General features: G+C 30.7%; 1 protein-coding gene across 5 annotated transcripts in view; it reads right to left on the bottom strand.

Annotated features, from left to right (window-relative positions):
• LOC143249633 (uncharacterized) overlaps positions 1-16,564 on the bottom strand; it is a 162,734-nt gene extending 146,170 nt beyond the window's left edge. For 4 of the 5 annotated variants that reach the window (XR_013027883.1, XR_013027881.1, XM_076499874.1 and 1 more), the window contains exon 1: positions 14,752-16,555. Coding sequence is in view for 3 of the 5 variants with exons in the window: in XM_076499874.1 (XP_076355989.1) it covers positions 14,752-16,298 (1,547 nt within the window). In the remaining 2 variants the exon portion in view is untranslated. Of the gene's footprint in view, positions 1-14,751 lie in introns of all 5 variants that reach the window. The other variant, XM_076499865.1, reaches the window with a different exon arrangement.

Genomic DNA, 16,564 nt, shown 5'->3' with positions numbered 1-16,564 from the left:
AAATTACTATTCAAATGCCCAAATCAACAGTGTAAGAAATGAAACAGTTTTGTAAAACACTTACTGACGTCCAGAAATTCTATACAAATGTAAAACTAAACAATTAACTCTATCTATCTAACATTATTATCCCTCCACAAACTTTTTGTACACAAGTTTACTTTGATGATTAACTAATTACCAGTATATTGGTTAACATTTTCCAATCCAGTAATGAATCTGTTATTTTTCAAATTTTACTTTTTGGTAACACAATTTATGGAAGAGATATATGTCCTAAAGGTGGCTCCTTACATTAAGAAGCTTATTGGTCAATTTTGAAAAATACTAATACTTTAAGGTGCTCACAAATTTCCACTTAGTTATAATGGAGACTTCGATTGTCATTTATAAACTTTTATTCTTTTGTATTGGACCTCAGCAAATATGTTTGAAAAAAATTGCAGCGTTACTTCCGGGACCTTGCTGGTTGCTAGGATCATTTAAGTTAGCCCAGTGACACCAAGGGTTATAAATACAGGACTTTCTGCAACAGGAAAAATTGTAAATTGGAATAGAGCATTACTTACTGACATATATTTTTAACACTGATCGACGTTAATAGTGAAGGGGAGACTTTACAGTAACGAGACTATAATCCGGGGCATTCTTATTTGTTTCCAGATATTCGCACAAAGCTACTCCCGTTCCTAAACTAGAGGGGAAGCAGCCAGTTAACAGCACCCAAGGGACGCGAAGAAGAGACATGCACTTGTAGTATGCTAAATGACATTACAGATAACGTTCACGCAGATACATACTAACCCATCTTCACTGTAAAGACGTGTATGCTGAAACACGTGTTTAACATACTTTGAACTGAATTCGAAATTTACAATGTGCAATACGACCAATTAGAAAACAAATACAAAAAGAAGCTTGTTTATCATTTTGTGTGTTTTCTTATAGCAAAGCCACATCAGGCTTTCTGCTTATCATTTTGTAAAATTATATTTTGACAATATCTACTGGTTTACTTAATTTCAAAAGTTGGCATTCCGGTTTACGCAATTTTTACCTGAACCAACTATCTGTTTAATGCCCACATTAATTTCAGAATAACACAGTTCCAGAGACCCGTTTTTAACGTTTCTAGTTGTACAAGAAAAAAAAAAAACAACTATCGTGGTGTCTCCAAAAGGTGAAGTAGCTCAGCCTGAAAATATTTATATAAAACTTGTAAAATTTAGCCTATGATGACGAATGATCATTTGTTTGTTTCAAATCAAAGTGACACTATGGGCTACATGCGTTCTGCTCCTTGCGGAGAATTGACCTCTAGAGTTTAGCGTTGTACGTCAATACAATTTACTGATAACCGAACTGGAAACATAGACTGGAATTGGAAATTTTAACCCGAGTGACACAGTATGCACAAGGGATTAAACAGTCAAGTCAAAGACCCCTAAGGGTTTAGGTATAACCATTCTTAATTATGAACTACTATTTAAAATGAAGACCATCCACCGCCACAAGGACTTTGTTTGTTTGGTCTCTGAACTGAATAATGGAAACTGACTACCAGTTATAGGACATGTCCACAACTAAAAGTGTGAAGCGAGTTCTGCATGCACCACGACTCGCATCTCGGGCCCTTAGATAAGTTCAATATGCTAACCACAAGACTACGCCCGTTCATAAAATAAAGGAAGTAGTAATAGTTCGGTAAAAATTAACTGAATACGTCAAATTTAAAAATAAACCAACAAATAAAAATTTGATCGTTAAAAAAACAAAACTTTAATCACACTTATGAGATCGTCTCTTTTACTATATTTGTTTGTTTGTTTTTTTCATTTTGTCGGACCATAATAGGAACAATAGACGATGTTACCCCTTCCTTTTTGTAATTATTAATAAATCTATCTATGAACAACCTCAAAGGCACCGGGGTCTGTTGGCCACATACTGAGAACTGCTGCTCGAACAGGTTAATATCAATTCCATCTATGTTTCCGTCTCACATACAGTTAGCAACTATGGGTATTTCTGAAAACCCGGACAAGATCAATCACTGGATATTTTATGGAACAACTGTTGTTAACTTTATGTGCAATAAACCTGTATAAATATAAATAAAATCATTCATTCAAGCCAATAATATGCTACAGTATCTAGTATATTTTTAACAATTTAAAGTACATATTTTATCAATATTAATACAAGCAAAATCTTCAATAAACCAGGATGTTTAGTTTACCTAATAACACCCTCTCTAATACATGATACATCTGATGATGAATTTTTTATTCTAACAACAAAAGAACTGGTGACAATGTAGTTTTCACGATGTTTGGTTTTGCAGATATTTTGACTTTTGAAATTGACACGTGTGAGAAACCAAACAGAAGTTCTGGACACATAGATTAGGCATATGCCTGAAACTGCATAAGTTTCCACTTGAAGGTTCTCAATACGTCCTGCTTTGAAACATCTTTACCGCAATTTAACAACGCTTTAAAATATGCATTTATCAAAAACCTTTTAAAAAATGGGAACAAAAAGAGATATAAAGAAAGCAAGAATACATCGTTTTTTCGCATTATCAAGTTTGTACCACATCTACATTAATTTAATATTTGATTTCTTAATATTCAACGACTGTTTAAAGCTGGCAACTGAAACGAAGAATTTTAATTTTACAAATCCAACAATATGGAGTTATTACTGCCACGATAATCTCTCGTAAATAAAAACCAATAAGTGAGAATAATGGCATTCCGAACTCGTGCCTAAGTTATAACTGTAAAACTTTCAGAATTACGATAACCGACGATAAGTTCAAACCATAACTCTTTCCTCATGAATTACGAGTTAATTCGTGTAATTTCTTTTCCTGCCATAACTTTGTTCAGACGAAAATTTATGCTAATCTTATAAAATTCTCAATTGATAACATTTAAAATTTATTTCAAATCACGTCAGAAACATATGGTATAAAAGCTTAAATGTTGAAAAATGCCTTTAGGCATACCTTCCGTTCGATATCTTAATATATTACGTTTGTTTAGAAAATTTAAAACAATATCAGCTAAAACCGAGATCGATGTCTGTTTTTAAATTGATCAGTATTACATATTTCACAAACACTTTTAAAGACCCTGATATCTTCCCTGTTGGGCCCGGCACGGCCAAGTGAGTTAAGAAGTTCGACTCGTAATTTGAGGGTCGCGGGTTCGAATCCCCGTCGCACCAAACATGCTCGCCCCTTCAGCCATGGGGGCGTTATAATGTGACGGTCAATCCCACTATTCGTTGGAAAAAGAGTAGCCCAAGCGTTGGCGGTGAGTAGTGATGACTAGCTGCCTTCCCTCTAGTCTTACACTCCTAAATTAAGGACGGCTAGCGCAGATAGCGCCCTTGTGTAACTTTGCGCAAAATTAAAAAACAAACAATCTTCCCTGTTACATCACAGAGTAAGAAAACGACAGAAGGGCGATACGAATATTCTAGGGTTAATTACATGGCTTACACGTCTACTGTTAAGTACTTAACTAATTACAAGTAATACTGAAAATGTCACCAGTGTGGCAAATGTAAGTGTGTGTATTAATAAAACTTTACTACTATGCAGAAGTAAAGATAATGTTCACTAAATATTATATATAGTTTCACACTATTACCACGCCGCGATTAATCAGCTTGCATCAACTATATACACCATTCATAGTATGGTATACCAAGTATAACTATGTGTGGATTAGATCTAAAAATACAATTTCGTCATTCCCATCCTGGCGCCAGTTTAAACTTAAATAAGTCACGTGGTGGTTTCCGTCTTTTGACACACCTTGAATGTCATCCGTCGTCATCCTGCGTACAGCTAGTAGCATCTAAATTACATCGTATAAGACGAAAGTTTTTGTGTCTGGTATATCATCATCAACATAACATTCGGTTTTATGTTGCTGGTATATCAAACTGCTATTAAATGAAGTACAAAAAATAAAAAACGCATGTAATAAATTCTACTTCTACACGATTGTTCCCGAATTACGGCATGTTTTTACTCATATTCCAAAACACGTGGATTTTATGATACTATATCAAAGAAATAAACAAAAATCAACTGTATTTAGTGTTAATCCCGTCCTATACATGCGTATTTACCAAAACGAAGATAAAAAATAGTTTTACATTGTGGTCAAGAAACTTGTACCTTTTTTTTTTTTTTGCAACCCGTCACTATTTTCATGTTTATGTAAATAGTCATAATACTACAAACAATGAAATACATAAAAGTGTTTGTCCTATATTTTCATGGAGAATAATTAAATTATTAGAATACTTTAAAATACTTTATATAGAAAAATTAGGTTCTTACTGTCTCCTATTCTAAAATTTACAAAGGAGAAAGAAAACAGAAACTGGACATTTTTCAAGATTAAAGAATGCTTATCTTAGTCTCTAGGCATCATTAGATTTATATGCACAACTAACAAGCTTTTGATACACCCAGAAACTATTTTCTTGAGCTTAAAGAATTTCCCACCAAGTATTTAAGTAATGTCAGCTCAATTATACATATATAAAACACCATAAGAAAAAATTATGCTCCCACATCAGTGATAATTTCAATACAATAAAATATGCAGAGTACATGCCAAAATGCATGATTAATACAATAGTTGCACAAAATATTTTTGATTAAAAAATTCCTTATCAGTTTCAACAAGTGCACAACCTCTAATTATGCATTAAATATGCAATCCTGGATCTTTAATAATCCATGGGTAAAAAGTATTCATTTTAAACTGGTGATTCCTAGAGTGTTTTCAATAATATACAATATTATTTCAATGTAAAAAGGAAAATCACATCATTTTAGAAGAATGATGAAGCAAAAGCCACATATATTTATCTATTATTTGATTACATTATGCAACAACATTTTTACTTTTCTTGTTCCTGGACAGAAAGTGTTATTTCCCAGTTGCTTATGCCTAAAGTAAATTTTTCTTTTCAAACTTTGCTTTTGCAACCAAGAAGCATATAACGAAAACATGATGGGAGACTATTTGAGGGATGATACGTGAAATTGATTTACATTACAGTCGCAAATCTCGAAAAACTACTCACTTCTTAAATATTTTTGTATAATTGTAGTACAAATACATATAAATCTTGATTCATATATTGTTTTATTCAGACCTTATGTAAATGAAAATGTGCAAATTTGCCTGTTTTTACATATAAAATAGGTTGATTTCTAAATTTCATTATCCAGGTCACAAAAGCAAAGTGTGAAGGGAATAATGGCCATTTTCTGTACTTTTACAACATAAGCAATTAAGAAATAACATATTATCCAGGAAGAAAATCTGTGTTACATAGTGTTATACATAATCATTTTAGTGACTGTTATAGATATACAATTTACATTATTTTAAATATATAAATTTAAAAATTAAATACTTGTATATTTAAACATTAGCTACCTCTTGTGTCCTTTCTAGGCAATTAATTAATATAACTGTTTACCTATGAGCATCAATTGCATTGATTAGTATCAGGTGCAGTAATTATTTAATCAAAATTAGGACTACGTAAATTAATGTAAAAAATAATCAACTAATTGAAATTAGTGTTTCTAAGTATGTCTATTTTCACATTTTCCAACTATCTCAACAATTAATTAATTATCATATTCCCTAACTGCCTAGTTTTTTTACTTCACTCCTTCAAAATGTTTTAGTATAAACATACAAATTTCTTGCTTTATGTTTTCACAACAGAGTTCATCACAAACTTTGCCTGTTCAGCATTTTAATTAGCTAAAAAAGTAAGATAAATTATTAATAGTAATAACTTTTAGAAATTCATAACCATACATGTATATTTTGAAGATACATTAACAAAATTAGCTCTAATAACTTGTATAATATTCTGAAGTACAATAAATATGCATAATACATGCACCTTGAATCATTCAAGAAAACAAAATCAATTAAACTCAGACATCTGTTAACCTCTTCAATTTTACTTATAATATTATGATGTTTCATGTTTTGCTACATAATTTGAAAGCAACTAAAATAAGTTGTTTGTGATTTAATTATAGAAACCTTTATTTACTGATATCATATTAATTTTCAGTAGCACACCATAGTCTTGCATTTGGCATTTTTAGGTCTAAATTTACACATCATGTCATAGACATAACCAGCACACAACAGGTAACCAGTACTCAAAATGATTTGAGATAAATGTTGGAGCTTCTCCAACATCCTCTGCTTTGGTTCTTCTATAATGATAGGAGAAGAAGAGAGAAAGAGAGAGAGAAAAAAACAACAAAAAACCTGTTGTGCCAGTGGAAGATTAGCTGATAGTGTATGACACTTAAACAGAACACAGGTGCAGAAGTAAAGCAGTAAATGTTGGACAAGCCATATTCTTTATCCATAAACTTCTATGAAAATACAGTAATATACTGAAGGTATTTTATATTTCCCTAAAATAAAAATACAGAACTTTAGCATTTCCCTCAAGCACATTACATATACATCCAAGGAAAATAAACCTGTCTGGATATATGAGAAAAAAAGTTAAAATATATAGGCCATATACTACAATGCAACAAAAAGGTTAAAAGTTAAAATTAACACTGTTAAAATGGTTTAAAAGGTAACGAATATGAGAAATAAAAATAAAATCAGAATTACAGATTCTCTGTATCAATATTTTTTGTTATATTCTAGACTTTTAACAAAAATACAAAAACAATACTGTGATTCATATCATATCATGAGCTCTTGTTCTTAAGGAATGAAACATTCAAGTGATTGATATCCACATCCCCAAAAAGAGAAAAAACATCACACAGTGAGAGTAGGAAAGTAAGATTCAGACTGCCTGTTTTCAAAGTATGGAGCTGGATGGGAGTTGGCTGAGCCCAACTAAGATATGTGTTGAACAAAACAACCAGATAGACAATATGTTGTGTTGAATGAGGAATTGATTTCTCAGCTCAAATAATGAAGCCTGTGTTGGTTACTTCTGAAAGTAAAATCTGGATGTGATGTTCTGCTAGTTAACAAAAAAGTACCAGCAGTAACCATGGAATAGTGCATAACATGGCCTAGTGAATGGAGGTGACAGAAAACATATGTAAGATTCAGCAAAATATATAAGGTGCTGATGGCAGTCCAAAGAGCAGACCCCCAAACTGCAGCCCCTGACCCTTGTTCACAAAACACAAAGGCAGTACAATGCTGTTATGTGAATATACAGATGGTGGTCAGTGACATCACACTTGGGCATCTACAATCATGGTAAAAAATGGCAATGCAGAGTGATTAATGATTCAGTTATAAACCACGAAGGATCTATGAACTGATATAAATAAGAAAGGATACCAATCTCTGTTTTTGTGGATATGACAGAAGAGAATAAAACCAAATGAATAAATCAATACAGCCAAAAAATATGAAGCTCAAAATCAGAAATTATCAGCAAATATCAACAACCAACATCAAACTAGGGATCTGTTAGACACACACACACACACTCATCAGATAAACAATTCCATAAATTGATTTCTGATAAACACTTACTAAAAAAATAATACTGGAACCAAAACCAGTTACATTTAATACTAATATATTTCATGAGCCTTGTGTACATTTCTTAATAAAGGCTACTTGCCCATCTGAGAATAATATTTCTACTTCATTCACTGAGCATAAACTTTAACCAAAATTAAATTCTTACAGTTTTGGAAAATAATAAAAATGAGATTTTAACAAATAAGAAATAAATGATTATTAATAAACAAATGTATCAAATAATATGGAAAAAGGAATACATAATTCTTCAGAACAAGCCTTCAAAACTGATTGCACAGTTTTTAACTTTTACATGTATATAAAATCTTTAATTCTTACAAACAGTTTTAATGACCAAGAATTTATCAAGTATACTTACTCAAATGTCTAACAAATTAGCATTCAGCTTTAGTTTAAACTTCTTGATAGCCAGTGTCTGGTCTTTAAATTTTGCTCGTTACTGAAACTGTATACTACTGAAAAGTTGTTTTTTTATCTGCAGTCTTATCTCATTACTGATCCAGATATTTGAAAAACTACCATCATTTTTTAACAACACAGATATAGAAAATTGTTTTACACCAGAGAGATGAAGAATAAAATTACTTTCACATCATTCTGTTAATCTAATTCACTACTGTATAGTTTTCAATAAAATTTAGATATTTTGTTAGCATTTTGTTTCTTGTGGCATATTGTATCCTATTTCACAGAATTCATCATGCATCAATTCTATTTGAAACCAGCATTGTCTATATTCAAAATCAGGTAACATTTGACAAAAGGACCTCCTAGCAGGAAAAGCAAGATGGACATCATGGGAAAACCAGTATAATATAGATGTTGAAATAGTATTACTGTTAGAAAATAGTAAATGAGAAAATTAAAAACTCTGGTGTGAATACCTTTCACAAGATGTCAGATTATTATTATATTTATATTTGCCACAAGACATTCATATTAGGCCTGTTATAATTTAAACACTGCATTTTTATCTAGTTCCTCAGGAAATTTCAATAATTTGAAGAGTGTATAACAGTAGCATTGCAACCTTACCACATTCATATGATTTAACAGAATGTTTAATTACTGAAGAATAGTCTGTTACACATGCATGTAGCTGATACCTCACTACATATAAAAATAAAAATGAAGGTAACTGATTGGTGGAAAAGATCTCATGAAATAAAAAAAGTTTGTTAACAAATGGTATTACAAATCTGTATAGGAAGAAAACTGAAGAACTGGTTGCTTATTGGAGAAAGCAAAGAAGTAAAATAAATATTTTGAAGTGAAAAGACCAATTAAAACTTTAACTGGAAACAAAATTGGGCAATTAACTGAATTAGTTAATTACACATGATTATCAAGGTCATCAACTGGAACATGAAAAATATATGATCAATAAAAATTAGTTAAATGGATATTTACTTTTATTTCAAAGAGATGTTTTTAATTCATTGCTTTCATGTACATGGCCAGTTACTTTTGTCAACTATATTCCATACATTATCGTGACTACAATAGAAAATTGTTCATATATATATCATGGAGTTTTATACATTTTGTTAATTCTACCTTTGGATATATAATTACAGTAGAAAACTGTTTAACCTGAAAGTACATTATGTGTTCATATGTATTACAATTTAAATGTCAAATATTTATACTATAATTACCAAATTAGTCAGCAGTGTTTGTAAGAATATGCATTCACACCTCTCATTTCTTGTTTATTCTAAAACCTATATTTCAGACAAATCTGTTACACAGTGGGTTTTTTTAAAGAATGTAAAGCTTTGAATGTTTACATTTTAAAGGCTCAAATTTAACAAAGAATTACTGGAAAAAAAAAGTTAAGACAAATTAGCTACATGAAACTTGTATATTTTAAACCATCCACTAAGATACTGAGCATGTAAAACTTATTACAATACAAATTAATCCATTTACAGATATTAAATTAGCTTAAAAGAAATAAGCACACCATAATCACATTTCCTGAGAATCCATCTGAAGTCATATATAATCTATTTCACCATATTTTAATGAATCACAAAGAAAATTTTATCACGTAGCTAAAAATTCACTATCATATATTGACTTAATGGTAAATTTGGAAAAGTTAATATAATTAAAGCTTTAGCTATCTGGTTTAAAAAAAAAAGAGGTGGGATACTTTTGACATTTTTTTTTCTGTCAATGAAAAGTCTATGCTATTTTAAATGATTCCAGTAAAGATGACATTTGACTCGTGAGATCACACAGTGTTACTCTATATGGTCTGTTTAAATTACATAAAGCAGGTATATCAATCAGTACTATTGTACCTAACATAGGAAAACAAGTATAAATTAGCTGCTTTCCTATGTAAATTGTTACATCCATTTACTAAGAATGACTTTACTGTCAAAAATCCCTTTGATTTTATCAAACAAATGAAATTTGATCAATCTGTACAGATCACCAGTTTTAACAGTCATTACACATCAATCTTTCACTCAATGAAGCAATCAAATTAAATACTTCATTTGTTATTGTCTCAACTAATTTTTGTCTCATAACAAAACTAATTGGTTACAGTCTTTTCCATCTTTATTCAAGCCTTTAGTTTATAAGAGACGTGCTGATGACACTTTTACTGTACTCAAAGAACAGACAGATGTCAACAAATTCCAAGACTATTTAATTTCTCAACACAAGAAATATTAAGTCTATAGTTGAAGAACAAAATGAATGGGAATTACTTTTTTTTTTTTTTATCTAGAAGGTCATCAACAGGTTCACAACTTTAGATTACTACACATCAACATCATCTGGTCTGTACTGTCACTTTAATTTATTTATACCTGATTTTTCAAAATGAATTCAATAAGCATCATAATTCATAAAGCTTATATAGTTTCTTATATAGTCAACAGCATCAATGCTTCTTAATCTATGATCAATTTATCATTCCTGATCAGGGAAAAGAATGAAAACTGCAAAACCTTTGTTAAACAATTAGATAACTATGTCTGTCAGTTGCTTCTAAATAATGCCACAAAAGTAATCAAAAGTAGTGTTTCCAATTATTACTGTTTTTTTTAATTATTCAAGTATCTAAATTTTATGTGAGAATAAATTATTAGTTGAATGAAACAATTAAGTAACTTGACAATTACTTATAAAATTCCACAAATTTCTTAGCTCTTAATTTTCAGGTAAGAAGGAAAAATGGAGAAAGAAGTTCACTGACATTTTCTATTCATTTCTTAAACAAGTCAGTTTCAACTTGCATATTTCTTTATACAGCATTAAATTTTTTATTGTTACATCATACCATTCAGTTTATAATTGTTGGATTTCTTAAAATGTCTTAACAATTAGCTCATTTTTATTAATAGTATAAATAACCTTTTACTGATATTATTAAAAACAATAGCAATAAACTTGTAGCATTGTTTAACAATGTACCTGTTTTCTTTAGTGTTAAAGGTAGATTCTTCTGACCAGATTCAGTTATTTGATTTAAAAGTTTGTGCTTTAACAATAAATAGCTTTACTGGTCTTTCCCCTTGTTATTTCTAATAAATCTCAGATATAAACTAGTTACTCTAAGAAAGATTAGCACTGTCATTCTATTTAAAAGCTGTTTTGGTGTGACCACAATATTCTGAAAGGAAAGCAATATTTCTAAGACAAGTTGATTAACCTATTGCTTCAGGATCAGTATAATATACACAAGTTCATCTATACATTTGCACACAATAAAGTTTTTGCACTTTACTTTTGATCCAGCATGTGTATCTTAACAAAATTTGGTAGACTTTTAGTAAAGGTTACAAGTATTTTGTATAAAAAAATTGCATGTTTTAATGAAATATTTTTACTGAAGGTTTGTTTGTAAAAATAAGTGTTTTTGTTATGTGTGAATGTAGAGATTTTATGTTATGATTAAAAAACTATTTTGTCCCAAAAATCTCTAAAACCTCCTAAAATACATTTCAAATGTTTATTGTCAGTAAGACTTGCATTTTATTTTCTATACTCTAACTATGTAACTTCTAACATGAAAATACAAATGCTTTGTCTAAGTAATTTAAGTCTCATAATGCTATATATTTATTATTATATTGACCTTCCAGTCATGTCTAGTTAACATTGAATAACTTGCACTGATGCAGTATGGACACTCACTTTCATACGAAGTAATATACAACTGGCCTTCAGTCTTCTCTGTCTTGACTGTGTTTTAGTGAACTAGTATTTTGTAGTATACAGTTACATTTCAGTTATTATACACTACATATATGCACATAGATTATTACAATTTAGATACAACTTATTAAATTTATTTTTCTTAAAATACAGAACAGTAAATCAAGAAGTAAAGGAAACAATTATTTCTTCCTGCTATGATCTTTGTACTTGGTTGCTGCTGGACATAGGTTGTTAAGCTTTTTAAAATTTCATGCATGGAAGACATCAAACAAATTTCTTTTTATGTTTTTTATATATATATGGTTGAATAACCAAAAAATAAAAAATAACCACACTGATACTACAGAATTCCACTATAATTTATTAAGTTTAGTAAGTAACTAAGATGTGTTCAGATTTAAAAAATATTAAACTTTGAGCAGACTAAAGGCACAACTTCAAAAGAACCTGGTACCTTTTCAAAGATTAAAATGGCTAAGAAAAAAAAAAAACAACACACTCTGAGAACATTCTAAGCTGTTGACTGGTTATTCATGTCATATATTATAGTAAGAGTATATAATGTACAGTTAAAAAAAACAATAGAAAAAGTTGAAAGTGGCCACCATGTTTGATTCAGTACATAAGCCATATCTCAGCAAAATAAAAAGACAGAAGGTTCTTATTTTGTATCACAGCTTGTAAATATTAGTAATTTGAGTTCCTAATTTGTACAAAAGTATAGACTTGGAATTTTGACACCACAAACATTTAATTCTATATGGTGCTGCATTCAACATACCATATTATTCACTAAAATCTATATTTAGATGTAGTTTTTTTTTAATATTTACTTTTAAATTAAGAAATTAACTTATATATAATATTAAAGTTCAATTATAATCTACAATATGATTCCAAACTTATTGGCATAAATTCATAAAATAGTATTTCAATAAAATTTTCAATTCAACAAATGTTATGATATGACCTCTGATCCGTAGCAAAAGGGTTAATGAGGATTAAATGTCACTGAACATTTAAAAAAAATTTTCAGTAACCACAGAAAATACTTTAGATAATAAGTAAAATGAAAAAAAAAAAAAAACATCTATTTTTAACACTCCCACAAAACGTGGGGCCTATTAGCAATGGCAATTTCATTTAAATACAAAATTATTAGCCTAATATTAATAACCTTTCAAGTTGCTCTGGGGCCTATTAGGCCCCACTTTTCATAGGAATGTTAAGGTAAATGACAGCTTTATTTAAATTATATTACCGTGCAAAAAAAAAAAACTTAAACAGCTTTCCAAGTTTCTTCAAAGTGTAGTTTCCAGATTTTATGACATCTTCCCATAATTTTTATAAAACTAAGAAATCAGAAAATTGTTATTTAAAATAATATGACAATTGGATCATTCCAGTGATCAAAAGATTGTCAATGTCTCAATTTTAAAAAGAAAGGACAAAGAAAAAAATTACTGGCATATGGGGTTTATCATATATTGTCATGGCTCATTAAGTAAAAAGTGTAATTTAATAGAAATACTTAGTATGACTCTGTTAAAGTTTTCTTCTTTTGTTTCATAATGTTTTTTGTTTTTTTATTGTTTGAAAGAACCTCAGTAGACATAATATATCTTTCATTGCACCCCTTTTGTTAAGCTTTGCTGATAGTTATTGCTCAAGTTCCAAGTACTTAAATCCATTCCTAAGTAACTCGCACAAAAGTTTCAACAATTTTTATTACAATGCTAGCTAAACTAACAGCATAATATTATTCCAGATCATGTTTAATTCCTTCAGTTCAAAAGCATGAATTACATAGTAAAGTTTTCAATTCAAGATTTTAAAAGTAATCAATCAAAATGAGTGAACAGTTTATATTGTTCTGTTTGCAGTAATTCAACAGGTAATACAAATATCTTTCTTAAAAACTAATGTATCTAACTAACAGTACAACAAACATTATCCATTACCTAATTTAATGCCATAACATTTGCTAGTCTCTAATAGATTCATCATATGATGAGTTTTTGTTTCATCATTTTCACATTCTTCAAAAAACTATTATTAGAATATTTCAGTATCTGAAGCTCATACTCTACACAACTGTTATTGATATAAATTTTGTTTTCCTTATATTAGTGAATTGTAAAATGATAATTAGCAAAAACAATAGGCTGTTATAAATAGTAATAATTCATAACACTTGCTCTAAAAAATGTTTTATGATAAAAAACAATATGAACTATCAACATTGAAACTATATATATATTTAACCTGGAAGTTTACTACAAAATAATGAACTTGAAAATAATTTAGAGCAGGATAGTTGCAGGAAATGATAGCCTAAATGAACCAAAGAGTTTTGTTATCCACTAGAAAAGATAAACTTCCATTTTGTCACTACACATGCATGTGTTTTTAGAAGACAACAGCAACAATGACACTTGGTTTTTTTTAACCCTGACATTTTTCTGATAAATATTCTGGAACCAAATATTTTGCACATTTCATCTTACAATTGATAAATCAGTTGAACATGAGATAATTTTTAACATACATTTTTCCTTCAATATCTAGAATGCATTTATTTTTTCAACTGCTCGTGGATCTCATTTTATAACATGTAATATAAGCACAATCTGGATCAAGAGAACTAATCAGCAGTTGAAAAGAATATGTAACACTATTAAAGAGCAACCTAGACAAAGTTTTGTTGTTTTAAATAAATACTTCACATTAAATACAATTGATGCCCATAACTTATTCTGTCATTTCTTAAGTGACATTTTTCAGTACTTTGGTAAGTTTTCATGTTGAATTAGAAAAAGTACTTCTTAGAGAAGATTTACCAAAAAATATCCATTATTATACAAATATTTTGAACAATTAAAGATTAAGCTCTATATTTTTACTTCACACTCTTTAATTCATTTCTACTGCCCCCAAATTATCATATTCACATGAAACTTCCTACCTTTCAGCTTCCTCACCATCACCTATACTTTTACTTCCAAGGGTTAAAGTATCAGGAAGAGCTTTTGACAAAGGAGGCACAGATGCAGTACCTGTAGTAATGACATTTGGGGCACTAACCTCACTGCTAGTAGAGGCTTTATTAATTTGACTAGGAACCTGGTAGTTCTGGTCTTGACTACATATAGTCTGAGATAGCTGGGATTGTGAGACATCTGGAATGTTTCCCATGGATTGTGTAGGCAGGACTGAAGCAGGCTGAGAAGGTGGTGTTGGATGCTGTTGAGAAACAACAGGCTGAGGCAATGTTTCTGAGACCTGAACTATTGGTTGAGTTGGAGGCTGGGCTATTGCAGAAACTGTTTGACCAGGTTGTATCTGATGTTGAGATTGAAGCTGGTTTGTCTGGCTCTGTGATGTATTTATCATAGTTTGACTTTGCTGGGGCAAGAATGTTTGCTGTGAGTCAACTACAACCTGTGGGCCAGCTTGAATTCCAAAGTTCTGAACCATGGATATCTGGGGTACGTGCTGAGCACTAGAAATTTGATTATTCATTGGAAGATAAATCTCATATACAGATTGAGAACTGTGTGGAGTATCTGTTGCAGCCAATATGCTACCAGTAGCAGGATAAGATTGACTTACAGGAATTTCATGAACTTGTGTTACAGTATCTAATGGTTGACTTTCACTAACCACTGATGTGGCTGAGCTTCCAGCACTTGAAGCACCAGATGCACTACCTTGATCAGTAGAAAGTTCTTGTTTAGAAACATCTGCCTGCACAGCAGGTGGGTTTGTAAAATCCATACAAACCCAACGCCCCCGTTTAAATGGTTCGCTACTGACAAGTTTAACAACTTTAAAACGATTCTGCCATTGGTCTGGTAGAGATGTCATAGGCATCTGACCACTCATTGTATAGGTAGATTTACTCGTCGTGCAACTCGTCACAAATGACAATGTGACATGTTGACCTTCTGGATCTATCACATTTCCCACAAAATCACTTGAATTAGAAACACTTAAAGGAATATCTACACCTACTTTGGAATCACTGGTTGTAGCAATTATATTAACATTACTAGTGGTCTCAACAACATTCTCAAATTTTGCTGGAATGGATGGACTGGAAATTGTTTCTGTGCCTGGACCAGCCTGAGACACTTTAGGTCTATCACTTATGTTACTATTACTATTACTGTTTATCATGCTATCCTCTGATAGGTGATCATTTTCTAGTTCAGTATATCTAGAACTGTCTTGCCCATCTGAATGTACGTCTTCAGTATGACTTTCGTCAAGATCATCTGCACTGTCTTCTCCAGCATCATTACTCAATCGTGGCGATCCTTGTACAGTTACACTTGTAATTTGGAAAGATGTTGGCTTCTTTTTATAAATTTGGTACTCCCCCGTTGCTACCGATAACTGACCTCTGTCCTTATGATTTGCATCACTATAAATGGTTGCTGAAGTTGATCTATCAATAAGCGTTCTTGATTCTTCATTACTAACTGCATCGCTACGAATTTTTTCGGCCATGACTTGGAGCAAGACCCGGGTTCCCGAGTTTTGACTTTTGTTGACTAACTCGCTAACTCCAGTACTCACTAAATTAAACGTTTCTGACAGTATCAAACACTCTTCATGAACAGTAATTCATTGAACATAATAGACATATTCATATTTTGCTATAAGAATAAATACACACACACATTACTTAAAAATTACAATACAGAGAATCTCAAAATATAAACTACTCTTACGTATTCACTCACAAAAATGGCGACATGTGTATAAAAAAGGGC

The sequence above is a fragment of the Tachypleus tridentatus genome, chromosome 1, assembly GCF_004210375.1.
Source record: "Tachypleus tridentatus isolate NWPU-2018 chromosome 1, ASM421037v1, whole genome shotgun sequence".
Classification (NCBI taxonomy): domain Eukaryota; kingdom Metazoa; phylum Arthropoda; class Merostomata; order Xiphosura; family Limulidae; genus Tachypleus; species Tachypleus tridentatus.
Note: the sequence above shows the minus strand (reverse complement) of the source record. Positions and strands in the feature narration are given on the sequence as shown.